Here is a 26,741-nt window from a genome sequence, read left to right as displayed (position 1 = left end):
TGATTTTAGTGATGATTAAATTGCAAAGAGCTCCCTAATGGAGAATGGGAGGGGGCAGGGGGGGGGGAAGTCTTATTTTATTTTGTGGACTGAAAGGATTTTATTTCCGTCGCCATATGCTTCCATGGGTATGTATGTGTCTCGTCTTTAATGAGCATCATAATCTAAACAAAGACGAATAATTACAACTTTCAATGAGCGTCTGAAAAAAGGCTGGCATTGTTCATTCCGAGATCAACCAAAACACAACAGTGGAGAACTAAAATCAAATATACTGACGTGACTCACTAGACAAAAGAACAGGGTCGTGTTCAGTAGTACATACTGTAGCAAAACACTTTGCAGCAGAAAACGAAAACAAGCATCTCTTATTGGATACGTTCAGTTAAGTACCTCCCAATTTCAAAACCTTTTCTCCCTACTGACCATGACTTTAAACACTTCCAATCAGCTGGCTCCATTGAGGCTTGTTGCTGGGGAGAGGTATAAGGGCTAAGGTGTGGACCATAAGGCACTTTCCTCTGTATTGCAATGTGTAGCATCACTGGCTTGCTCCTGCTACCATTTTACCTCAATTTCCCCATGTGATTTCCCTGAGTGTGCTACTGGGCTTCCTGGGTTTCCCTTCCTCCTGCCTTCTGAGAGAAAATCCCCATTGCCGAGATGGCCTTTTAACTTGGGCCATTCCCCTGGGCTTTGGACCATTCTACTCCACACAGCAGGCCTCCCTGCAGTGCTGTGTCATCCCAAATGGCACCCTATTTCCTATTTAGTGCATTACGTTTAGGGCGCTGGTCAAACGAAGTGCACTAAATAGGGAATAGGATGCCATTTGGTATGCACAACTGAGTTGCAAGAGCGCCAAGGGGGATGAGGTTTGCTTCATTTGAGACCGCTATTCTTATTTGCTGTACTATACAGGGCTGTGGGAATGACGGAGAGATGAGAAGAGGGTTGAGAGAGGAGAAGAAGCGATTTGTTGAGCCATCTGTATACACATCAGAGTCTGAAATCCATGTGGAGCTAATCATTACAATATCAACATGTGTTGTGTGACATTAACACACACACACACCATTTCTTCTATTAAATGTCTATGGAATGAGAGAGCAATGACTGCCTGTTAACCAAATCATTTGAGAAGCATTGTGTCACCCAAGTACCTGTGTGAGTGCGATGCAGAAGACTCATAATTGCGGTCCCAAAAGATGTCATATGAGCATTTACTGCCCATCTACAAACCCATCTTGATGAACAAGAATCAACTACAATCTAGCCCTCTTTTTGACATCTTCATGAGGGGCTCTAAAGGTTCTTGGAGAATCAACATGTGTGATGCTGAGAGGCACCTACAGTATTTAAATGCACCAAGGGCTTCAAATGGCCATGAAAATGGTTGAATAATTTAAGGCAAATATTGGCCAGCCTGTCGTCAATGGCGGGCCCTGAGTGCCAGGAAGTGGCCACCGCCATGTGCTGAGCTCGTGCAGTCAGGCTGCACTGTCCAATAAGCAATAATGTGTCCCTGAACTCCGGATTCATCTGACCACAGCAGACACAACAGTGGCAGATTATTGAGTGAGACATGCAAGGGTTGCATCCCGAATGGCACCCTATACACTAGTTTTGACCAGGGTCCCTACAGGCTCTGGTCAAAACTGGTACACTATACTGTATATAGGGAACAGGGTGCCATTTGGGGCACAAGCCCATATTTCCATTTCACCATAGAATCATTCTATCATTCTAAAAACATATTTTAGTACCCTGGGAGAGGTTCCCATTTTCCCTTTTCACCTTGAAATGTAGAGTTTCTCCAAAATAACTTTAGAAAATGTCCTCTTAAAAATATGTGCATGTTAATGGTGTTGGACCTCTTTAATGTTGTTGTGTGCGCAGCACTATGAAAGGGCTTATTTACTTTACATCAAAATAAAATGCATGGAAATTCATAAAGCTGTTAGGTTTTCTTGTCGAATTAAAGCTTGCTCCACTATTGTGTGCTCTGATCCGTTGATTGTTCAGAAAAAGGCGACGACAAATGAAAGACACCTCATATCCATTTAGAAAAGAGAGAACAAGGTGAAACAGATTTTTACATATAAAAGGAAAAGCCTACAAAAAAGGATTGCGGAAATTTATTACGGGTTTCCAAACCTGTGGAATGACCCCTGGACCCCCATTTCGGATCGACCTGGCGAGGAGATGAATTTTTTAAGACATAAATTACATCTAATGACGACACCGTAAAAAAGAACAATAATGGAAAGCTATTCTGTATTTCATTATACTGTATTTGGTGCACCTGATACACGCCGCGCCTGTTTATGAGTCGCCGTATTAGCAGATGCTCAGCCGAAGCATTTGCTGTGACCTTGCCATTCTCATTGGGGCATGAAATTACGGTGCTGGCACCTCGATATTACAGCTATAAATACTGTAAACCGCATATCTGGCCTACGTTTTCTATTGTCTTTCAACATAAACCTGATCGGTATTTATTTAAAGGAAAACCCATTGCTCGTCACATTATTTACGCCTCTATTTTCAGTAGGCTCTTATTCTCAGGGCATTTTTTTAAGGGCAAAGGAGGCGGCGAGGCCCAGCCACCATAAAACACATTTTTCCAATTCTGGCACATCTGAACTTTATGGGTTAAGACCCGGCCCGGACAGCCAATTACAAAAATTGCTTACTAAAATATTTTGGGTGCTAAAAGGTGAATGCTTTTTTACTGTCCTACAAGGTGAATTATTAAGTTGCCCTTGAATGAAAATTACTTACATTATGAATATGAATTCTTTTAAATATATGTCAGGGGTCATAAATAGATGGAGGTCAATGGGTTATTGAAAGCCGGAGTGCAACTTTAACCTGTTTCTCATGCTGTGCTGGAGGAGATTCTAGTCATGTCATTTGGTGTCCCCGAGAATGGCACTATTGCTGCTTGAAAATGGCATGCCCTAAATAATGACCACTCTCATAGCTTATTCATTTATGTATTAAAAAAGAAGACTCTCCTCTCATTTCCCTGCTTTATCGCCTTGTACTGATGACAAAGTGGGAGAGAACCGGGGCTAGGTGGCGCCGTGGAGTAATTTATAACCACATCAATCCCTTTACCTTCTATGCAGGCCTTGGTCATTGCCATTTTTGTCCGAGAGGTGAGTCGCATAACCCCACTTGCAAACAACATCCTATTAATATCTGGAATGATGAACCTTATCCTTACCCTTCATATCAATAATGGTAATCAAATGTTCCCCATGACCCTCTATCAATGGCCCACTACTCAGGGTGAAACCTATTATATATAGTTACCTGCTGTATTACTTCTTCAGCTTATTGAGCCAAACAACTACTGGAAGCTTATTTCCAGAATAAAAATATATTTTTTACACACTTATTTTAAAAAGTCTATATGATTATTCTGAATATGATGCCACAGTAGACATATCCCCAGTCTACCAGTCATTTTGCAACGTAATCAGGGCAGTTACTGCTTCCCTTCTGGACATGTATCAGTGTCTCAGCTAAAGGCCTGCTTTCAAAACATGTCGAAAGAAGGCTAAGGGGTGTTTTCACTGTTGCCGAAATGAGAATTTTTTTTGTCGTTACATGTAGCCTACGTGTGCACTTGCTAGTTGCAAAGGGAAATCGTTGTGCCAAAATGAGGCACAGAGCTCTTCAGGTGCTGCAACTGTTAATTGTGGGGCCTAGATAACACAACAGCCAATATGAGTCAGGAATACATTACCGCTCATTACAAAAGAGAAAACATAACTTTTAGATGGCAATTTCCCCCAAATCGTGCCTGTTGTGATTGGAAAACAACCATTGATGCGGACTATGTGGACTTATTCATCTTGACCCAAAGGGGGGTCGTTAAGCCGATGTACTGTTTATGGCACTATATAGCTTGGCACTGATTATATCCCTTATTTTGCATGTAAGTAGGGACAACATGAGTGGTCTATTATTCACTATATCAAGTCAAACGAAGGTGGAAAGGATCCTTTTGAAAATACCCCTCTGTGCATGCTGTAGGTTTAACGTTCAAGATCTCAAAACAAGTCAACTACCTGACACATGGCCATCAGCGAACATGCATAATTACATATTGATCTAAAAAATACCTATTTTTACTAGTTCTGGAGTGTCTAAGTTTCTAACATCTCCTAGAATAAGATATTTTAGACACTTTATTAATCAAAGAGTCATATCGGGGCTGTGAGAAATATTGACCGTATGCAAAACACAAAATGACATTTTTTTTCTATGCATATTGAAATAGACCACATTATTACGATCTCCTTGGGGAAAAAAAGCTGAGAAATAACAAGAGGCATCCTTCAGCGTAGATTAGGGCACAAATCTGCAAGGAAATAATAATGTGGAGGCGAGATTATTGTGTAAAGAATCTGCAACATGCAATCAAAGTGTGCCCTGTTTTCCCCTTCATCAGCTGGCCAGCATAAGTACTGGCAGAGAGAGGAATCCAATTTAAATTCCACTCTACCGGGTGATGGTATTGTTTCATTTTATGTGTGCTTTGACATTTCTGCCTGTTAATATAGAGTAAAATCGGGAAGTATTTACATAAATATGACATTAAACTCTATTAGAAATTAAGAGTGACATATATTTGTGCTCATAGCAGAAGGGAGGAGGTAATTGAGTTCCAGGGTCAAAAGGTTGAGAGAAGTGTTTGGTAGGCTGTGGATACATGGAGAGAGGAGGAGGCGGCAGTGACTATTGGACTGTCATCTTGTCCATCATCATGTTTGCCTTTGCTCGTAAAGGATGAGACAGACAACGGGCCAATAGTCACCACATTTATTGGTATGGGGTGTGGCCTTCTGCAAATTAAATAGGGGTTGACTCATTTCAATGCTGCTCTTACATGTGAATGTAGGCCTATTCATGAATTGTTTTTAGCAGAATAAGTGACAAACACCTTTAATAAGAATATACAGTTATTATGAAAGTATATTCTCTAACTGAACATAACTAAGATAAAAAATCTCAATGAACAATTCACCTTTATTTAACTAGGCAAGTCAGTTAAGAACAAATTCTTATTTTCAATGACAGCCTAGGAACAGCGAGATAACTGCCTTATTCAGGGGCAGAACGACAGATTTTTACCTTGTCAGCTCAGGGATTCGATCTTGCAACCTTTCGGTTACTAGTCCAACGCCCTAACCACTAGGCTACCTGACGATCCTTTAAAAAAAAAAAAATAATCATTAGCTTGCTTCTGACTTACCTAGGATGTTGTCTTTTCAACCAAACCGTTTTACATATCTGTTAGTTGGTTATTTAGCAAAATCCAGAATAATCTGTTTAGCATTTTTTGAGAATTTAGCAATGCTAGTGAAAACAGATTGTACCAGTTAGTGAGGCATTCAAAAGCATGATTCAAGCAGGAATGGTTAAAATCTGCGTTTCGTACTACTGAAAGCAGAGCTGTTTCTCCACGCTTTTGAATGAACCACTAACTGATGCAATCCACTTCCAGTAGCATTGCTACATTATCCAAAAATGCTAAGCAGGAGATGCTGGACATTGTTGAACCAACTAACAAATGTAAAAATGGTTTCGACAGTAAGTCAGTCAACACCCTAGGTAAATAAGAGATACATTTTTTTTAAAAGTTAACTATCACCATAAACTTTAAATATGCCTTTGAGCAACATTATCCAATTGTTAGCTTATTATTTTAATCATATCAACAACAGTAGGCACCAGTGCCTAAAATGTTGTAAGAGAATTCTACATTCTAACCCACTGACTTTGAATTGAGTCTGTTCTTCGGAACATTCCAGATCAACATCAATTGACATTTGGAAATGTTCTTGATATGATTTCAAATTCTAATAATAGAGAAAATTGTGAACAATTAGTACAGTTTATTTTTTCCCTATCATGATGGGAAAGGATTCAAAACAACATGACAATGATTTGAGATTCAAATATGTTTTAGTCTTACATCAAACCATTTGATATACAATAGGACATATCACATGAAAGACACATTTTACCGCTTGAAGAAAATGTACTTTGTAATAATATGAGAATTCTACCTTGTGTTGATAAGGTTTTAATAACCTCTGCATTCTGCATACCTAATCAATGAGTCTTGCAAATAATGCAGGCGACATCATGAAAGGCAAGCCTATTATGCAGACCTTTCTGGCTCGGAGCCTTCTTTATTTGAAACTCTACCCCCCAAAATATGTGCTAAATCTAACAAGAGCGAGAATGATGGGCATAACTCATTGGGAAGTCTTCTGCAATAACATGAATAAGGGCAAGGCGAACTTGCTTCAGTGAACTCAGCAGGACCATGAAAAAAGGAACATTTTATATGAAATTTAATAAACTGAAATTGGTTTAAGATTAGTCAGCACTTTGTCTAGAAGATTAGTTTCCCTCCTACCCTTCAACACATGCAAGGCGCTCACAAAGTGATACAGCATTGTGACATAATTACATTGTTCAAGGTGAAGCTCAGTAGAAATGTTTTTTTGCTTACAAGGCAATTTGAGAACATGCACATTTACAAATATCATAGTAACCTGGTGCTATTCAAAGGCAGTCCGGGGAAAAGAAACCAAAAGAAAACAACACTTGCTTCAATCCAATTTTGGGGTCACAGGGAAAAAGACCCTGGACCGACTGATGTCTGCTTTGCGATATTACAGTCGGGGTGTGAATTGGCTGAAGTGCTCTCTATTGGTAACATTACCATATACACTGAACAGAAATATAAATGCAACATGCAACAATTTCAAAAATGTTAAGGAAATCAGGCAATTGAAATAAATAAATTAGGACCTAATCTATGGCTTTCACATGACTGGGAATACAGATATGAATGTGTTGGTCACATATACTGTACCTTTAAAAGGTACTTTAAAAGGTACTTGATTAGGTACACACTCCTCTTCAATGACTGTGCGAAGTTGCTAGATATTGGCGGGAACTGGAACACGCTGTCGTACACGTCAATCCAGAGCATCCCAAACATGCACAATGGGTGACATGTCTGGCGAGCATGCAGGCAATGAAAGAACTGGGACATTTTCAGCTTCAAGGAATTGTGTAAAGATCCTTGCGATACGGGGCTGTGCGTTATCATGCTGAAACAAGAGTTGATGAGGGCTGATGAATGGCATGACAATGGGCCTCAGGATCTCGTCACGGTATCACGGTATCTGTGCATTCAAATTGCCATCGATAAAATGAAATTGTGTTCGTTGTCCGTAGTTTATGCCTGCTCATACCACAACCTCACCGCCACCATGGGGTAGTCTGTTCACAACGTTGACATCAGCAAACCGCTCAACCACATGATGCCATACAGGTACAGTTGATACTGCGATTAAACCGTAAAGAGCACACTTCTCCAGTGTGCCAGTGGCTATTGAAGGTGAGCATTATCTCCCACCGAAGTCATATATGACGCCAAACTGCAGTCAGGTCAAGACCCTGGTGAGGACGACGAGCACACAGATGAGCTTCCCTGAGACAGTTTGACAGTTTGTGCAGAAATTCTTCAGTTGTGCAAACCCACAGTTTCATCAGCTGTCCGGGTGGCTGGTGTCATATGTTCCCGCAGGTGAAGAACCGATTGTGGAGGTTTTGAGCTGCCGTGATTACACATGGTCTGCGGTTGTGAGGCCGGGTGGACGTACTGCCAAATTCTCTAAAACGAAGTTGGAGGCGGTAGTAGAGAAATTAACATAGCATTTTCTGGAAACAACTCTGGAGGACATTCCTACAGTCAGCAAGCCAATTGCACGCTTCCTCAAAACTTGAAACATCTGTGGCATTGTGTTGTTGCAAAACTGCACATTTGAGAGTGGCCTTTTACTGTCCCCAACACAAGGTGCACCTATGTAATGATCATGCAGTTTAATCAGTTTATTGATATGCCACTAGTGTCAGATGGATGGATTATTTTGGCAAAGGCGTAATGCTCACTAACAGGGATGTAAATACATTTGAGAGAAATAAGCTAAATGTGCGTATGCAAAATGTATGGGATCTTTTATTTCAGCTCATGAAACTTGGGACCAATATTTTACATGTGTTTATATTTTGATCATCATCCCTCAAGCATGTCCAAATGACTATTTTGCCCAAAGACGAAACGTGCCAGGTTGTGTGTTTTATGTTTTCTCCCAATCTCTTGTGGATCCATGTGCCTTTACTATTTCAGTACTTAAATGACTAAAACCAGATAAAAGTATGAAGAAAAGATAATGGACTATATATGTTTTAAATAAGATCATATTTGAGAACTAATAATCACCAAAATACAAACTAAATAGTCAAGGAGAATCTAAAATAAAAAACTATGCATTTGTTAGATTTTGTTACAATGTTTATAATGTGACCCATGGCAAAATGTGTAGAATTGCAGGAAATTAGTTTTAAAACCGCCAAAATGCTTCACTGAAGTCAACTGGAAGGCCTCTAAAATGTTACGTCAGCAACCATTACCATTGGCCAGGCCCATGACCCTGCCCCCAAACATTTATTTCTTGCACAGAATAGAATAGGCTGACCTTTGTACTATGGGGGATAGTACAGTCGTGGCCAAAAGTTTTGAGAATGACACAAATATTAATTTTCACAAAGTCTGCTGCTTCAGTGTCTTTAGATATTTTTTTCAGATGTTACTATGGAATACTGAAGTATAATTACAAGCATTTCATAAGTGTCAAAGACCTGTATTGACAATTACATTAAGTTGATGCAAAGAGTCAATATTTGCAGTGTTGACCCTTCTTTTTCAAGACCTCTGCAATCTGCCCTGGCATGCTGTCAATTAACTTCTGGGCCACTTCCTGACTGATGGCAGCCCATTCTTGCATAATCAGTGCTTGGCGTTTGTCAGAATTTGTGGGTTTTTGTTTTTCCACCCGCCTCTTGAAGATTGACCACAAGTTCTCAATGGGATTAAGGTCTGGAGTTTACTGGCCTTGGACCCAAAATACCAATGTGATGTTCCCCGAGCCACTTAGTTATCACTTTTGCCTTATGGCAAGGTACTCCATCATGCTGGAAAGGCTTTGTTTATCACCAAACGGTTCCTGGATGGTTGGGAGAAGTGGCTCTCGGAGAATGTGTTGGTACCATTCTTTATTCATGGCTGTGTTCTTAGGCAAAATTGTGAGTGAGCCCACTCCCTTGGCTGAGAAGCAACCTCACACTTGAATGGTCTCAGGATGCTTTACTGGCAAGTTTTTTTCCGGATGCCCCAAACAATCGGAAAGGGGATTCATCAGAGAAAATGACTTTACCCCAGTCCTCAGCAGTCCAATCCCTGTACCTTTTGCAGAATATCAGTCTGTCCCTGATGTTTTTCCTGGAGAGAAGTGGCTTCGTTGCTGCCCTTCTTGACACCAGACCATCCTCCAAAAGTCTTTGCCTCACTGTGCGTGCAGATGCACTCACACCTGCCTGCTGCCAATCCTGAGCAAGCTGTGTACTGGTGGTTCCCAGATCCCGCAGCTGAATCAACTTTAGGATGCGGTCCTGGCGCTTGCTGGACTTTCTTGGGCCACCTGAAGCCTTCTTCACAACCATTGAACCGCTCTCCTTGAAGTTCTTGATGATCCGATAAATGGTTGATTTAGGTGCAATCTTACTGGCAGCAATATCCTTGCCTGTGAAGCCCTTTTTGTGCAAAGCAATGATGACGGCACCTGTTTCCTTGCAGGTAACAATGGTTGACAGAGGAAGAACAATGATTCCAAGCACCACCCTCATTTTGAAGCTTCCAGTCTGTTATTTGAACTCAATCAGCATGACAGAGATCTCCAGCCTTGTCCTCGTCAACACTCACACCTGTGTTAACAAGAGAATCACTGACATGATGTCAGCTGGTCCTTTTGTGGCAGGGCTGAAATGTAGTGGAAATGTTTTTGGGGGATTCGGTTAATTTGCATGGCAAAGAGGGACTTTGCAATTCATCTGATCACTCTTCATAACATTCTGGAGTATATGCAAATTGCCATCATACAAACTGAGGCAGCAGACTTTGTGAAAATTAATATTTGTGTCATTCAAAACTTTTGGCCACAACTATGTAAATCCCGACTTCAACTGTATTTTTCACACTACCGTTCAAAAGTTTGGGGTCACTTAGAAATATGCTTGTTTTCCCACGAAAACATACATGAAGTGAGATGCAAAATTAAGGAAATTTAGTCAAGATGTTGACAAGGTTATAAATAAAGTTTTTTTATTTAAATAATTGTGTCCTAAAAACTCTGTTTTCTTCAAAGACCTTTGGCGTTCTAGTTGTCAATTTGTTGAGGTAATCTGAAGAGATTTCACTCCATGCCTCCTGAAGCACCTCCCACAAGTTGGATTGGCTTGATGGGCACTTCTTACGTACCATCCGGTCAAGCTGCTCCCACAACAACTCAATAGGGTTGACATCCGGTGACTGTGCTGGCCACTCCATTATAGACAGCATACCAGCTGACTACTTCTTCCCTATATGGTTTGGAGCTGTGCTTTGGGTCATTGTCCTGTTGTGGAGGAAATTGACTCCAATTAAGCACAGACCACAGGGTATGGCATGGCGTTGCAAAATAGTGTGACAGCCTTCCTTCTTCAAGATCCCTTTTACCCTGCATATATCTCTCACTTTACCACCACCAAAGCACCCCCAGACCATCACATTGCCATGCTTGACAGATGGCGTCAAGCACTCCTTCAGCATCTTTTCACTTTTTCGGCATCTCACGAATGTTCTTCTTTGTGATCAAAAACACCTCAAAATTAGATTTGTCTGTCCATAACACTTATTTATTCCTCTGTCCAGTGTCTGTGTTATTTTGCCCATCTTAATCTTTTATTTTTATTGGCCAGTCTGAGATATGGCTTCTTTTTTAAAAACTCTGCCTAGAAGGCCAGCATCCCAGAGTCGCCTCTTCACTGCTTTTTGCGTGTACTATTTAATGAAGCTGCCAGTTGAGGACTTGTGAGGCGTCTGTTTCTCAAACAACACACTAATGTACTTGTCCTCTTGCTCAGTTGTGCACCAGGGCCACCCACACTTTCTATTTTGGTTAGGGCCAGTTTGCGTTGTTCTGTGACGGGAGTAGTACACAGCGTTGTACGAGATCTTCAGTTTCTTGGCAATTTCTCACATGGAATAGCCTTCATTTCTCAGAACAAGAATAGACTGACGAGTTTCAGAAGAAAGTCCTTTGTTTCTGGACATTTTGAGCCTGTAATCGAACCCACAAATGCTGATGCTCCAGATACTCAACTTATCCAAAGAAGGCCAGATTTATTGCTTCTTTAAATCAGCACAACAGTTTTCATCTGTGCTAACATAATTGTAAAAGGGCTTTCAAATGATCAATTAGCCTTCTCAAATTATAAACTTGGATAAGCTAACACAACGTGCCATTGGAACACAGGATTGATGGCTGCTGATAATGGGCATCTGTACGCCTATGTGTATGTATGTACGTATATATATATATATATATATATATATATATATATATATATATATATATATATATATATATATATATATATATATATATATTTTTTTTTTTTTTTTTAATACAGTGCCTTGCGAAAGTATTCGGCCCCCTTGAACTTTGCGACCTTTTGCCACATTTCAGGCTTCAAACATAAAGATATAAAACTGTATTTTTTTGTGAAGAATCAACAACAAGTGGGACACAATCATGAAGTGGAACGACATTCATTGGATATTTCAAACTTTTTTAACAAATCAAAAACTGAAAAATTGGGCGTGCAAATTATTCAGCCCCTTTACTTTCAGTGCAGCAAACTCTCTCCAGAAGTTCAGTGAGGATCTCTGAATGATCCAATGTTGACCTAAATGACGAATGATGATAAATACAATCCACCTGTGTGTAATCAAGTCTCCGTATAAATGCACCTGCACTGTGATAGTCTCAGAGGTTCGTTAAAAGCGCAGAGAGCATCATGAAGAACAAGGAACACACCAGGCAGGTCCGAGATACTGTTGTGAAGAAATTTAAAGCCGGATTTGGATACAAAAAGATTTCCCAAGCTTTAAACATCCCAAGGAGCACTGTGCAAGCGATAATATTGAAATGGAAGGAGTATCAGACCACTGAAAATCTACCAAGACCTGGTCGTCCCTCTAAACTTTCAGCTCATACAAGGAGAAGACTGATCAGATATGCAGCCAAGAGGCCCATGATCACTCTGGATGAACTGCAGAGATCTACAGCTGAGGTGGGAGACTCTGTCCATAGGACAACAATCAGTCGTATATTGCACAAATCTGGCCTTTATGGAAGAGTGGCAAGAAGAAAGCCATTTCTTAAAGATATCCATAAAAAGTGTCGTTTAAAGTTTGCCACAAGCCACCTGGGAGACACACCAAACATGTGGAAGAAGGTGCTCTGGTCAGATAAAACCAAAATTGAACTTTTTGGCAACAATGCAAAACGTTATGTTTGACGTAAAAGCAACACAGCTGAACACACCATCCCCACTGTCAAACATGGTGGTGGCAGCATCATGGTTTGGGCCTGCTTTTCTTCAGCAGGGACAGGGAAGATGGTTAAAATTGATGGGAAGATGGATGGAGCCAAATACAGGACCATTCTGGAAGAAAACCTGATGGAGTCTGCAAAAGACCTGAGACTGGGACGGAGATTTGTCTTCCAACAAGACAATGATCCAAAACATAAAGCAAAATCTACAATGGAATGGTTCAAAAATAAACATATCCAGGTGTTAGAATGGCAAAGTCAAAGTCCAGACCTGAATCCAATCGAGAATCTGTGGAAAGAACTGAAAACTGCTGTTCACAAATGCTCTCCATCCAACCTCACTGAGCTCGAGCTGTTTTGCAAGGAGGAATGGGAAAAAATGTCAGTCTCTCAATGTGCAAAACTGATAGAGACATACCCCAAGCGACTTACAGCTGTAATCGCAGCAAAAGGTGGCGCTACAAAGTATTAACTTAAGGGGGCTGAATAATTTTGCACGCCCAATTTTTCAGTTTTTGATTTGTTAAAGTTTGAAATATCCAATAAATGTCGTTCCACTTCATGATTGTGTCCCACTTGTTGTTGATTCTTCACAAAAAAATACAGTTTTATATCTTTATGTTTGAAGCCTGAAATGTGGCAAAAGGTCGCAAAGTTCAAGGGGGCCGAATACTTTCGCAAGGCACTGTACGCAGTTTCCAGCTACAATAGTAATTTACAACATTAACAATGTCTACAATGTATTTCTGATCAATTTGATGTTAATTTAAAATATTTCAAAAACAAGGACATTTCTAAGTGACCCCAAACTTTTGAAGGGTAGTGTATAGAAAACAGTGGACTGCATTTGGACTTTACCCTTTGCCAAAGTTTCAAAAAAAGTGCATTGTTTAAGAGTGTAAGGGTAAGAGCGAATTGAGTTATTGCACATGTGCACTTCACACAGCAGGTGTTCCCTAACGGAAATATTCAAATAAATGCTAGAACGCGCCAATTGGATCGCACTAGCTCGTGCTTGGCACTGCCTACCTCCTTGCTTGTTCTGCCCACTATGATTCATTTGCTTTCATTGGAAACAACAGGCTCTCATCTATCTCGGGTTAGTTATAAAAATCTTTGGTGCGAGCATCAAACAAACAAAGGATTTTAAAGAAGAAAAGAAAGTGGATACATTTATTCTCATGAAGAGTGTAGTAAATGGCACTGGATTAAGAATAGTCCTTAGTTGCTGCTAATGAGAAGCACAAAGCAAGTACTTTTCAAAAGATATTGGAAGTCATTACAGCCTGCTGATGTGTGTAGTAGCAGCCGGTAACAATGGATTTGGTTTCGGGTTACCTCTGGTCATGGAGCTTTTAGGCTCACTTTTCACTGCTTTGCTGCTCTAATGATAGAAGCCAAATCCCTGAGCTCTTACTATGAATTAGTCCCCAAGTAAACAACTGTTTTGAAAAGAGGGCTCATAAAGAAAATGGGCTCATAAACAAGCAGTGATCAGTTGTAGAACAATCTAAGCCAATGTCCTGGGTGCCACTGCCAACAATTCATGAACTACTTAAGGGTCCAAGCCATCTCAATCATTAAAAAGTCAGTGCAGCTTGTGAAGTTGGGGTGTCTTTCTTATTATGTGATTTAAATATTGACTAGCTATCATCAAGCTGCCCACTCAGGAAAAAACTACAAACCGTAACCAGTGCCTGCAACCTGGATCAGGTTGTCAGTCAACCTACCAGGGTAGTTACAAACAGCACAGGAATTACATCTTCAACATGTATTGATCACATCTTTACAAACACAGCAGATATTTGCTTTAAAGTAGTGTCCAAATCCATAGGATGTAGTAATCACAATATAATAGCCATATCTAGGTAAAGCAAAGTTCCAAAGGTTTGGCCTAATGTAGTGTATAAGAGGTCATACAATAAGTTTTGTAGTGATTCCTATGTTGATGATGTAAAGAATATTTGCTGGGCTGGTAGAGAGAATTATTTATTTCAGATTTAATTTCTTTCATCACATTTCCAGTGGGTCAAGTTTATATAAACTCAATTAGTATTTGGTAGCATTGCTTTTAAATTGTTTAACTTGGGTCAAATGTTTCGGGTAGCTTTCCACAAGCTTGCCACAATAAATTGGGTGAATTTTGGCCCATTCCTCCTGACAGAGTTGGTGTAACTGAGTCAGGTTTGTAGGCCTCCTTGCTCGCACACACTTTTTCAGTTCTGCCCACAAATGTTCTATACGATTGAGGTCAGGGCTTTGTGATGGCCACTCCAATACCTTGACTTCGTTGTCCTTAAAATTCTTATGGCTGAAATCCCGTTAACGGGATCGATTGGACAACAGCCAGTGAAAGTGCAGGGCGACAAATTCAAACAACAGAAATCTCATAATTAAAATTCCCCAAACATACAAGTATTATACACCATTTTAAAGATAAACTTGTTGTTAATCCAACCACAGTGTCTGATTTCAAAAAGGCTTTACGACGAAAGCATACCATGCGATTATGTTAGGTCAGCGCCAAGTCACCAAAAACACAGCCATTTTTCAGCCAAAGAGAGGAGTCACAAAAAGCAGAAAGAGATAAAAATTCATCACTAACCTTTGATGATCTTCATCAGATGGCACTCATAGGACTTCATGTTACACAATACATGTATGTTTTGTTCGATAAAGTTCATTTTTATATCCAAAAATATCAGTTTACATTGGCGCGATATTTTCAGTAATGTTTTGCCTCCAAAACATCCGGTGATTTTGCAGAGAGCCACATCAATTTACAGGAATACTCATCACAAACGTCTTATGCATAGAATTAAAGATATACTTCTCCTTAATACAACTGGTGTGTCAGATTTCAAAAAAGCTTTACGGCAACAGCACACCATGCGATAATCTGAGTACAGCGCTCAGCCAGCATACAGATACCCGCGATGTTGTTGGGTCAACAAAAGTCAGAAAGAGCATTATAAATATTCCCTTACCTTTGATGATCTTCATCGGAATGCACTTCCAGGAGTCCCAGTTCCACAATAAATGTTTGTTTTGTTCGATAAAGTCCATCATTTATGTCCAAATACCTCCTTTTTGTTCGCGTGTTTAGTCCAGTAATCCAAATGCACAAGGCGCGGGCACAAGGTCCAGACAAAAAGTCAAAAAAGTTCCATTACAGTTTGTAGAAACATGTCAAACGATGTATATAATCAATCTTAAGGATGTTTTTATCATAAATCTTCAATAATATTCCAACCGGACAATTCCTTTGTCTTTAGAAATGAAAGGGAACAGAGCTCGCGCTCACAGGCGCACGCGTGACTAAACTAAACTAAAGGCTTTCAGCCAAACCTCTGGTTGAAACAGCTCTTATTCGCTCCCCTTTCATAGTAGAAGACTGAAACAACGTTCTAAAGACTGTTGACATCTAGTGGAAGCCTTAGGAAGTGCAATCTGACCCCATAGACACTGTATATTGGATAGGCAATCACTTGAAAAACTACAAACCTCAGATTTCTCACTTCCTGGTTGGAATTTTCTCAGGTTATTGCCTGCCATATGAGTTCTGTTATACTCACATACCTTATTTTAACAGTTCTGGAAACTTTAGAGTGTTTTCTATACAAAACTGCATATACTATGCATATTCTAGCTTCTGGGCCTGAGTAACAGGCAGTTTACTATGGGCACGCTTTTCATCCGGACGTGAAAATACTGCCCCCTTGCATAAGAGGTTAAGCCATTTTGCCACCACTTTGGAAGTATGCTTGGGGTCATGGTATTTTATGAAGTACACCAGTCCCTCTTGCAGCAAAGCAACCCCACAACATGATGCTGCCACCTGCTTTTTGCGTGTACTATTTAATGAAGCTGCCAGTTGAGGACTTGTGAGGCGTCTGTTTCTCAAACAACACACTAATGTACTTGTCCTCTTGCTCAGTTGTGCACCAGGGCCACCCACACTTTCTATTTTGGTTAGGGCCAGTTTGCGTTGTTCTGTGACGGGAGTAGTACACAGCGTTGTACGAGATCTTCAGTTTCTTGGCAATTTCTCACATGGAATAGCCTTCATTTCTCAGAACAAGAATAGACTGACGAGTTTCAGAAGAAAGTCCTTTGTTTCTGGACATTTTGAGCCTGTAATCGAACCCACAAATGCTGATGCTCCAGATACTCAACTTATCCAAAGAAGGCCAGATTTATTGCTTCTTTAAATCAGCACAACAGTTTTCATCTGTGCTAACATAATTGTAAAAGGGCTTTCAAATGATCAATTAGCCTTCTCAAATTATAAACTTGGATAAGCTAACACAACGTGCCATTGGAACACAGGATTGATGGCTGCTGATAATGGGCATCTGTACGCCTATGTGTATGTATGTACGTATATATATATATATATATATATATATATATATATATATATATATATATATATATATATATATATATATATATATATATTTTTTTTTTTTTTTTTAATACAGTGCCTTGCGAAAGTATTCGGCCCCCTTGAACTTTGCGACCTTTTGCCACATTTCAGGCTTCAAACATAAAGATATAAAACTGTATTTTTTTGTGAAGAATCAACAACAAGTGGGACACAATCATGAAGTGGAACGACATTCATTGGATATTTCAAACTTTTTTAACAAATCAAAAACTGAAAAATTGGGCGTGCAAATTATTCAGCCCCTTTACTTTCAGTGCAGCAAACTCTCTCCAGAAGTTCAGTGAGGATCTCTGAATGATCCAATGTTGACCTAAATGACGAATGATGATAAATACAATCCACCTGTGTGTAATCAAGTCTCCGTATAAATGCACCTGCACTGTGATAGTCTCAGAGGTTCGTTAAAAGCGCAGAGAGCATCATGAAGAACAAGGAACACACCAGGCAGGTCCGAGATACTGTTGTGAAGAAATTTAAAGCCGGATTTGGATACAAAAAGATTTCCCAAGCTTTAAACATCCCAAGGAGCACTGTGCAAGCGATAATATTGAAATGGAAGGAGTATCAGACCACTGAAAATCTACCAAGACCTGGTCGTCCCTCTAAACTTTCAGCTCATACAAGGAGAAGACTGATCAGATATGCAGCCAAGAGGCCCATGATCACTCTGGATGAACTGCAGAGATCTACAGCTGAGGTGGGAGACTCTGTCCATAGGACAACAATCAGTCGTATATTGCACAAATCTGGCCTTTATGGAAGAGTGGCAAGAAGAAAGCCATTTCTTAAAGATATCCATAAAAAGTGTCGTTTAAAGTTTGCCACAAGCCACCTGGGAGACACACCAAACATGTGGAAGAAGGTGCTCTGGTCAGATAAAACCAAAATTGAACTTTTTGGCAACAATGCAAAACGTTATGTTTGACGTAAAAGCAACACAGCTGAACACACCATCCCCACTGTCAAACATGGTGGTGGCAGCATCATGGTTTGGGCCTGCTTTTCTTCAGCAGGGACAGGGAAGATGGTTAAAATTGATGGGAAGATGGATGGAGCCAAATACAGGACCATTCTGGAAGAAAACCTGATGGAGTCTGCAAAAGACCTGAGACTGGGACGGAGATTTGTCTTCCAACAAGACAATGATCCAAAACATAAAGCAAAATCTACAATGGAATGGTTCAAAAATAAACATATCCAGGTGTTAGAATGGCAAAGTCAAAGTCCAGACCTGAATCCAATCGAGAATCTGTGGAAAGAACTGAAAACTGCTGTTCACAAATGCTCTCCATCCAACCTCACTGAGCTCGAGCTGTTTTGCAAGGAGGAATGGGAAAAAATGTCAGTCTCTCAATGTGCAAAACTGATAGAGACATACCCCAAGCGACTTACAGCTGTAATCGCAGCAAAAGGTGGCGCTACAAAGTATTAACTTAAGGGGGCTGAATAATTTTGCACGCCCAATTTTTCAGTTTTTGATTTGTTAAAGTTTGAAATATCCAATAAATGTCGTTCCACTTCATGATTGTGTCCCACTTGTTGTTGATTCTTCACAAAAAAATACAGTTTTATATCTTTATGTTTGAAGCCTGAAATGTGGCAAAAGGTCGCAAAGTTCAAGGGGGCCGAATACTTTCGCAAGGCACTGTACGCAGTTTCCAGCTACAATAGTAATTTACAACATTAACAATGTCTACAATGTATTTCTGATCAATTTGATGTTAATTTAAAATATTTCAAAAACAAGGACATTTCTAAGTGACCCCAAACTTTTGAAGGGTAGTGTATAGAAAACAGTGGACTGCATTTGGACTTTACCCTTTGCCAAAGTTTCAAAAAAAGTGCATTGTTTAAGAGTGTAAGGGTAAGAGCGAATTGAGTTATTGCACATGTGCACTTCACACAGCAGGTGTTCCCTAACGGAAATATTCAAATAAATGCTAGAACGCGCCAATTGGATCGCACTAGCTCGTGCTTGGCACTGCCTACCTCCTTGCTTGTTCTGCCCACTATGATTCATTTGCTTTCATTGGAAACAACAGGCTCTCATCTATCTCGGGTTAGTTATAAAAATCTTTGGTGCGAGCATCAAACAAACAAAGGATTTTAAAGAAGAAAAGAAAGTGGATACATTTATTCTCATGAAGAGTGTAGTAAATGGCACTGGATTAAGAATAGTCCTTAGTTGCTGCTAATGAGAAGCACAAAGCAAGTACTTTTCAAAAGATATTGGAAGTCATTACAGCCTGCTGATGTGTGTAGTAGCAGCCGGTAACAATGGATTTGGTTTCGGGTTACCTCTGGTCATGGAGCTTTTAGGCTCACTTTTCACTGCTTTGCTGCTCTAATGATAGAAGCCAAATCCCTGAGCTCTTACTATGAATTAGTCCCCAAGTAAACAACTGTTTTGAAAAGAGGGCTCATAAAGAAAATGGGCTCATAAACAAGCAGTGATCAGTTGTAGAACAATCTAAGCCAATGTCCTGGGTGCCACTGCCAACAATTCATGAACTACTTAAGGGTCCAAGCCATCTCAATCATTAAAAAGTCAGTGCAGCTTGTGAAGTTGGGGTGTCTTTCTTATTATGTGATTTAAATATTGACTAGCTATCATCAAGCTGCCCACTCAGGAAAAAACTACAAACCGTAACCAGTGCCTGCAACCTGGATCAGGTTGTCAGTCAACCTACCAGGGTAGTTACAAACAGCACAGGAATTACATCTTCAACATGTATTGATCACATCTTTACAAACACAGCAGATATTTGCTTTAAAGTAGTGTCCAAATCCATAGGATGTAGTAATCACAATATAATAGCCATATCTAGGTAAAGCAAAGTTCCAAAGGTTTGGCCTAATGTAGTGTATAAGAGGTCATACAATAAGTTTTGTAGTGATTCCTATGTTGATGATGTAAAGAATATTTGCTGGGCTGGTAGAGAGAATTATTTATTTCAGATTTAATTTCTTTCATCACATTTCCAGTGGGTCAAGTTTATATAAACTCAATTAGTATTTGGTAGCATTGCTTTTAAATTGTTTAACTTGGGTCAAATGTTTCGGGTAGCTTTCCACAAGCTTGCCACAATAAATTGGGTGAATTTTGGCCCATTCCTCCTGACAGAGTTGGTGTAACTGAGTCAGGTTTGTAGGCCTCCTTGCTCGCACACACTTTTTCAGTTCTGCCCACAAATGTTCTATACGATTGAGGTCAGGGCTTTGTGATGGCCACTCCAATACCTTGACTTCGTTGTCCTTAAAATTCTTATGGCTGAAATCCCGTTAACGGGATCGATTGGACAACAGCCAGTGAAAGTGCAGGGCGACAAATTCAAACAACAGAAATCTCATAATTAAAATTCCCCAAACATACAAGTATTATACACCATTTTAAAGATAAACTTGTTGTTAATCCAACCACAGTGTCTGATTTCAAAAAGGCTTTACGACGAAAGCATACCATGCGATTATGTTAGGTCAGCGCCAAGTCACCAAAAACACAGCCATTTTTCAGCCAAAGAGAGGAGTCACAAAAAGCAGAAAGAGATAAAAATTCATCACTAACCTTTGATGATCTTCATCAGATGGCACTCATAGGACTTCATGTTACACAATACATGTATGTTTTGTTCGATAAAGTTCATTTTTATATCCAAAAATATCAGTTTACATTGGCGCGATATTTTCAGTAATGTTTTGCCTCCAAAACATCCGGTGATTTTGCAGAGAGCCACATCAATTTACAGGAATACTCATCACAAACGTCTTATGCATAGAATTAAAGATATACTTCTCCTTAATACAACTGGTGTGTCAGATTTCAAAAAAGCTTTACGGCAACAGCACACCATGCGATAATCTGAGTACAGCGCTCAGCCAGCATACAGATACCCGCGATGTTGTTGGGTCAACAAAAGTCAGAAAGAGCATTATAAATATTCCCTTACCTTTGATGATCTTCATCGGAATGCACTTCCAGGAGTCCCAGTTCCACAATAAATGTTTGTTTTGTTCGATAAAGTCCATCATTTATGTCCAAATACCTCCTTTTTGTTCGCGTGTTTAGTCCAGTAATCCAAATGCACAAGGCGCGGGCACAAGGTCCAGACAAAAAGTCAAAAAAGTTCCATTACAGTTTGTAGAAACATGTCAAACGATGTATATAATCAATCTTAAGGATGTTTTTATCATAAATCTTCAATAATATTCCAACCGGACAATTCCTTTGTCTTTAGAAATGAAAGGGAACAGAGCTCGCGCTCACAGGCGCACGCGTGACTAAACTAAACTAAAGGCTTTCAGCCAAACCTCTGGTTGAAACAGCTCTTATTCGCTCCCCTTTCATAGTAGAAGACTGAAACAACGTTCTAAAGACTGTTGACATCTAGTGGAAGCCTTAGGAAGTGCAATCTGACCCCATAGACACTGTATATTGGATAGGCAATCACTTGAAAAACTACAAACCTCAGATTTCTCACTTCCTGGTTGGAATTTTCTCAGGTTATTGCCTGCCATATGAGTTCTGTTATACTCACATACCTTATTTTAACAGTTCTGGAAACTTTAGAGTGTTTTCTATACAAAACTGCATATACTATGCATATTCTAGCTTCTGGGCCTGAGTAACAGGCAGTTTACTATGGGCACGCTTTTCATCCGGACGTGAAAATACTGCCCCCTTGCATAAGAGGTTAAGCCATTTTGCCACCACTTTGGAAGTATGCTTGGGGTCATGGTATTTTATGAAGTACACCAGTCCCTCTTGCAGCAAAGCAACCCCACAACATGATGCTGCCACCCCGTGCCTCACGGTTGGGATGGTGTTCTTCGGCTTGCAATCCTCCCCCCTTTTCCTACAAACATAACGATGGTCATTATGGCCAAACAGTTATATTTTTGTTTCATCAGACCAGAGGACATTTCTCCAAAAAGTACAATCTTTGTCCCCATGTGCAGTTGCAAACCGTAGTCTGGCGGTTTTGGAGCAGTGGCTTCTTCCTTGCTGAGCGACCTTTCAGGTTATGTCGATATAGGACTCGTTTTACTGTGGATATAGATAGTTTTGTACCTGTTATCCTCCAGCATCTTCACAAGGTCCTTTGCTGTTGTTCTGGGATTGATTTTCACTTTTCGCACCAAAGTACGTTCATCTCTAGGAGACAGAACACGTCTTTCTGAGCGGTATGATGGCTGTGTGGTCCCATGGTGTCTATACATGCGTACTATTGTTTGTACAGATGAACGTGGTACCTTCAGGTGGAAATTGCTCCCAAGGATGAACCAGACTTGTGGAGGTCTACAATTGTATTTCTGAGGTCTTGGCTGATTTATTTTGATTTTCCCATGATGTCAAGCAAAGAGGCACTGAGTTTGAAGGTAGGCCTTGAAATACATCCACAGGTACACCTCCAATTGACTCAAATGATGTCAACACTAACTCAAAACTGCAACACTAACTCAAAAAAGTTCTGGGACACTGTAAAGTCCATGGAGAATAAGAACACCTCCTCCCAGCTGCCCACTGCACTGAAGATAGGAAACACTGTCACCACTGATAAATCCACTATAATTGAGAATTTCAATAAGCATTGTTCTACGGCTGGCCATGCTTTCCACCTGGCTACTACCCCGGTCAACAGAACTGTACCCCCCACAGCAACTCGCCCAAACTTTCCCCATTTCTCCTTCTCCCAAATCCAGTCAGCTGATGTTCTGAAAGAGCTGCAAAATCTGGACCCCTACAAATCAGCCGGGCTAGACAATCTGGACCCTTTCTTTCTAAAATGATCTGCCGAAATTGTTGCCACCCCTATTACTAGCCTGTTCAACCTCTCTTTCGTGTCGTCTGAGATTCCCAAAGATTGGAAAGCAGCTGAGGTCAACCCCCTCTTCAAAGGGGGGGAAACTCTTGACCCAAACTGCTACAGACTATCCTACCCTGCCTTTCTAAGATCTTCGAAAGCCAAGTCAACAAACAGATTACCGACCATTTCGAATCTCACCATACCTTCTCTGCTATGCAATCTGGTTTCAGAGCTGGTCATGGGTGCACCTCAGCCACGATCAAGGTCCTAAACAATATCTTAACCGCCATCGATAAGAAACATTACTGTGCAGCCATATTAATTGATCTGGTCAAGGCTTTCGACTCTGTCAATCACCACATCCTCATCGGCAGACTCGACAGCCTTGGTTTCTCAAATGATTGCCTCGCCTGGTTCACCAACTACTTCTCTGATAGAGTTCAGTGTGTCAAATCGGAGGGTCTGCTGTCCGGACCTCTGGCAGTCTCTATGGGGGTGCCACAGGGTTCAAATCTTGAACCGACCCTCTTCTCTGTATACATCAATGATGTCGCTCTTGCTGCTGGTGAGTCTCTGATCCACCTCTACGCAGACAACACCATTCTGTATACTTCTGGCCCTTCTTTGGACACTGTGTTAACAACCCTCCAGGCAAGCTTCAATGCCATACAACTCTCCTTCCGTGGCCTCCAATTGCTCTTAAATACAAGTAAAACTAAATGCATGCTCTTCAACCGATCGCTGCCTGCACCTGCCCGCCTGTCCAACATCACTACTCTGGACGGCTCTGACTTAGAATATCTGGACAATTACAAATACCTAGGTGTCTGGTTAGCCTGTAAACTCTCCTTCCAGACCCACATCAAACATCTCCAATCCAAAGTTAAATCTAGAATTGGCTTACTATTTCGCAACAAAGCATCCTTCACTCATGCTGCCAAACATACCCTTGTAAAACTGACCATCCTACCAATGTCATTTACAAAATAGCCTCCAATACTCTACTCAACAAATTGGATGCAGTCTATCACAGTGCAATCCGTTTTGTCACCAAAGCCCCATATACTACCCACCATTGCGACCTGTATACTACCCACCATTGCGACCCACCTGTAGCATGCGCTCCAGCAGGTATATCTCTCTGGTCACCCCCAAAACCAATTCTTTCTTTGGCCGCCTCTCCTTCCAGTTCTCTGCTGCCAATGACTGGAACGAACTACAAAAATCTCTGAAACTGGAAGCACTAATCTCCCTCACTAGCTTTAAGCACCAACTGTCAGAGCAGCTCACAGATTACTGCACCTGTACATAGCCCACCTATAATTTAGCCCAAACAACTACCTCTTTCCCTACTGTATTTATTTTATTTATTTTGCTCCTTTGCATCCCATTATTTTTATTTCTACTTTGCACATTCTTCCATTGCAAATCTACCATTCCAGTGTTTTACTTGCTATATTGTATTTACTTTGCCACCATGGCCTTTTTTTTGCCTTTACCTCCCTTATCTCGCCTCATTTGCTCACATTGTATATAGACTTGTTTATACTGTATTATTGACTGTATGTTTGTTTTACTCCATGTGTAACTCTGTGTCGTTGTATGTGTCGAACTGCTTTGCTTTATCTTGGCCAGGTCGCAATTGTAAATGAGAACTTGTTCTCAACTTGCCTACCTGGTTAAATAAAGGTGAAATAAAATAAAATAAATAAATAAATTAGGCTATCAGAAGCTTCTAAAGCCATGACATCATTTTCTGGAATATTCCAAGCTATTTAAAGGCACAGTCAACTTAGTGTGTGTAAACTTCTGACCCACTGGAATTGTGATACAGTGAATTATAATTGAAATAATCTGTCTGTAAACAATTGTTGGAAAAATTACTTGTGTCATGTGCAAAGTAGATGTCCTAACCGACTTGCCAAAACTATAGTTTGATAACAAGACATTTGTGGAGAGGTTGAAAAATGAGTTTTAATGACTCCAACCTAATTGTATGGAGACTTCCGACTTCAACTGTACACACACACACACGATATCATACTCACTATACATACACATGGATTTAGTACTGTAGAAATTAGGTTGTGGTGGAGTAGGGGCTTGAGGGCACACAGTGTGTTTTGAAATCTGTGAATTTATTGTAATATTTTTTCAATTGTATAAACTGCCTAAATTTTGCTGGACCCCAGGAAGAGTAGCCGTTGCTTTGGCAGCAGCTAATGGGGATCCATACTAAATACAAAAATGTAACCTATGGATTAGGGGTAGTGCATATTAAAAAGAGAGATAAGACAACTCGCTGATGCTGTTCGCTGGGAGCATAAAATTACTTACAGTAGACAAACAGACATATGATCATATCTAATAATCATAATGTATTGTACTAACAAACTGATGAGCCGGCAAACGGACTCCCTCTCCCTACCTAATTCCACCTTCTAATGTCGTACCTCATATTTATGGTAACGGCTAAATTAAGTAAAAGGCTTAAAAATGCTGAAAGGTAATATCATTGGCAATTCCAGTGTAAGTGCAGGAGGGTTTGTCAATATTAATTTTCCTGAGCCCAAAGAAGCGTCCCGACTGGTGGGTCATTTATCCACAGAGCTTGAATCATGCACTCCACAGCAAAATCGACCACGATCCGACGCCCAGGGCAAAGAGCTATGGCCTTGACCTTTGACCCCTAAAAGCCCACCAACCTCCCCAAAAAAGAACATTGCATGAACACCTCTGGCCAATGTCCATCAGATTCCCGGCTTCAGCATCAACATGCATTGTGTGAACATCAATGCATATAAAACGGATATACTGTAGAGGCCCTGTTGGGACTGATTAGGCTTTTGCGTTTACATATGGTATTGAACAAATTTGAGAGACATTACTGGGGATTTTCAATACAGCATTACAACAATAATTAACTAGTATTTACATCAAAAACAAAATGCGCCACAAACGTCACTCACCTTTTTTCTTCAGGAAAACTTTTCTGGTTTCCAGTGGACTTTGACGCACTTTATGGTTCTGTAAAAATTTCACAGCTGTGGCTATCTGTGGAAAACAAAGAAAGAATGTAGAAAAGGTTGGATTTCAACTTCAAGAATACAAAGATTATCCATCTGTATACAACAGCAAACAAACATTCTCACTCAGTCTAGACAGAAGTGGTAGCCTAGGTTTGTTAAAACCCAGACATGGTATAAATTGATTTGTTTGAAAGTCACTTCTGAAAACTTCCCTGCATCGAGTATTAAGACCACCTGACCACTTTCTAGATAATTCCGGAGAATGACCAAATCAGCTGTTATAAAATTAGCCCATCAAAGAGTGCTGGACAAATGGAGTATGGAGCTTAATTCGCTATCATCCTCTTACAAGACAAACTTCCAGTCTTAAGTGCGTGGGGGAAGAAAATCTATACTTAATGCAGAGGTGATCATTTGTATCTAATAACTTAAGAATCCTTGGCTGAAAACTTCTGTAATTCTTCCAGTTAAAAACGCACCATGATCAAATCACTAAAGCCTAAATGTTGTAATGACTCGAGACGTTAATGCACTAGAACGTTAAATGGCATCAGAACATCAGTAGTTTCAAGTGCACGGCATTCATCAATTCTATTATGTTTTCCTTCGAGATGCACCTTAATTTACCCCACTCCAGTTTGCTTTTCCAAGAATTAGAGAAAAAAAAAAACATCCTTAAATGCTATTAAAACATACATTTGAAGTGGGCGCCTTGAAGTGGTGCCTCTTAAAACAGATAAACATTAAATAACATGGAGAACGGGGGAAACACACACTGGCAAGGAGGGCTTAGATGACTTGTTATCTCACCTGTGGTCCCCTGTGATTCAATTGTAAAAGTCATCCCTCTAATAGGTTAAAAGGTTTTGATTACCCTTGCTTTTCTTGGAGTGTTGAAAGAAAAAAAAGTGATTGAGCACACTGC

General features: G+C 40.3%; 1 protein-coding gene across 2 annotated transcripts in view; it reads right to left on the bottom strand.

Annotated features, from left to right (window-relative positions):
- pex14 (peroxisomal biogenesis factor 14) overlaps positions 1-26,741 on the bottom strand; it is a 116,650-nt gene that overhangs the window by 40,548 nt on the left and 49,361 nt on the right. For both annotated transcript variants that reach the window (XM_021616103.2, XM_036988251.1), the window contains one exon: positions 25,757-25,841. In XM_021616103.2, coding sequence (XP_021471778.2) covers positions 25,757-25,841 — 85 coding nt within the window. The remainder of the gene's footprint in view (positions 1-25,756; positions 25,842-26,741) is intronic.

This window comes from Oncorhynchus mykiss, chromosome 9 (assembly GCF_013265735.2).
Source record: "Oncorhynchus mykiss isolate Arlee chromosome 9, USDA_OmykA_1.1, whole genome shotgun sequence".
In the NCBI taxonomy this organism is placed as follows: domain Eukaryota; kingdom Metazoa; phylum Chordata; class Actinopteri; order Salmoniformes; family Salmonidae; genus Oncorhynchus; species Oncorhynchus mykiss.
This window is presented reverse-complemented; position numbering and strand designations above follow the sequence as displayed.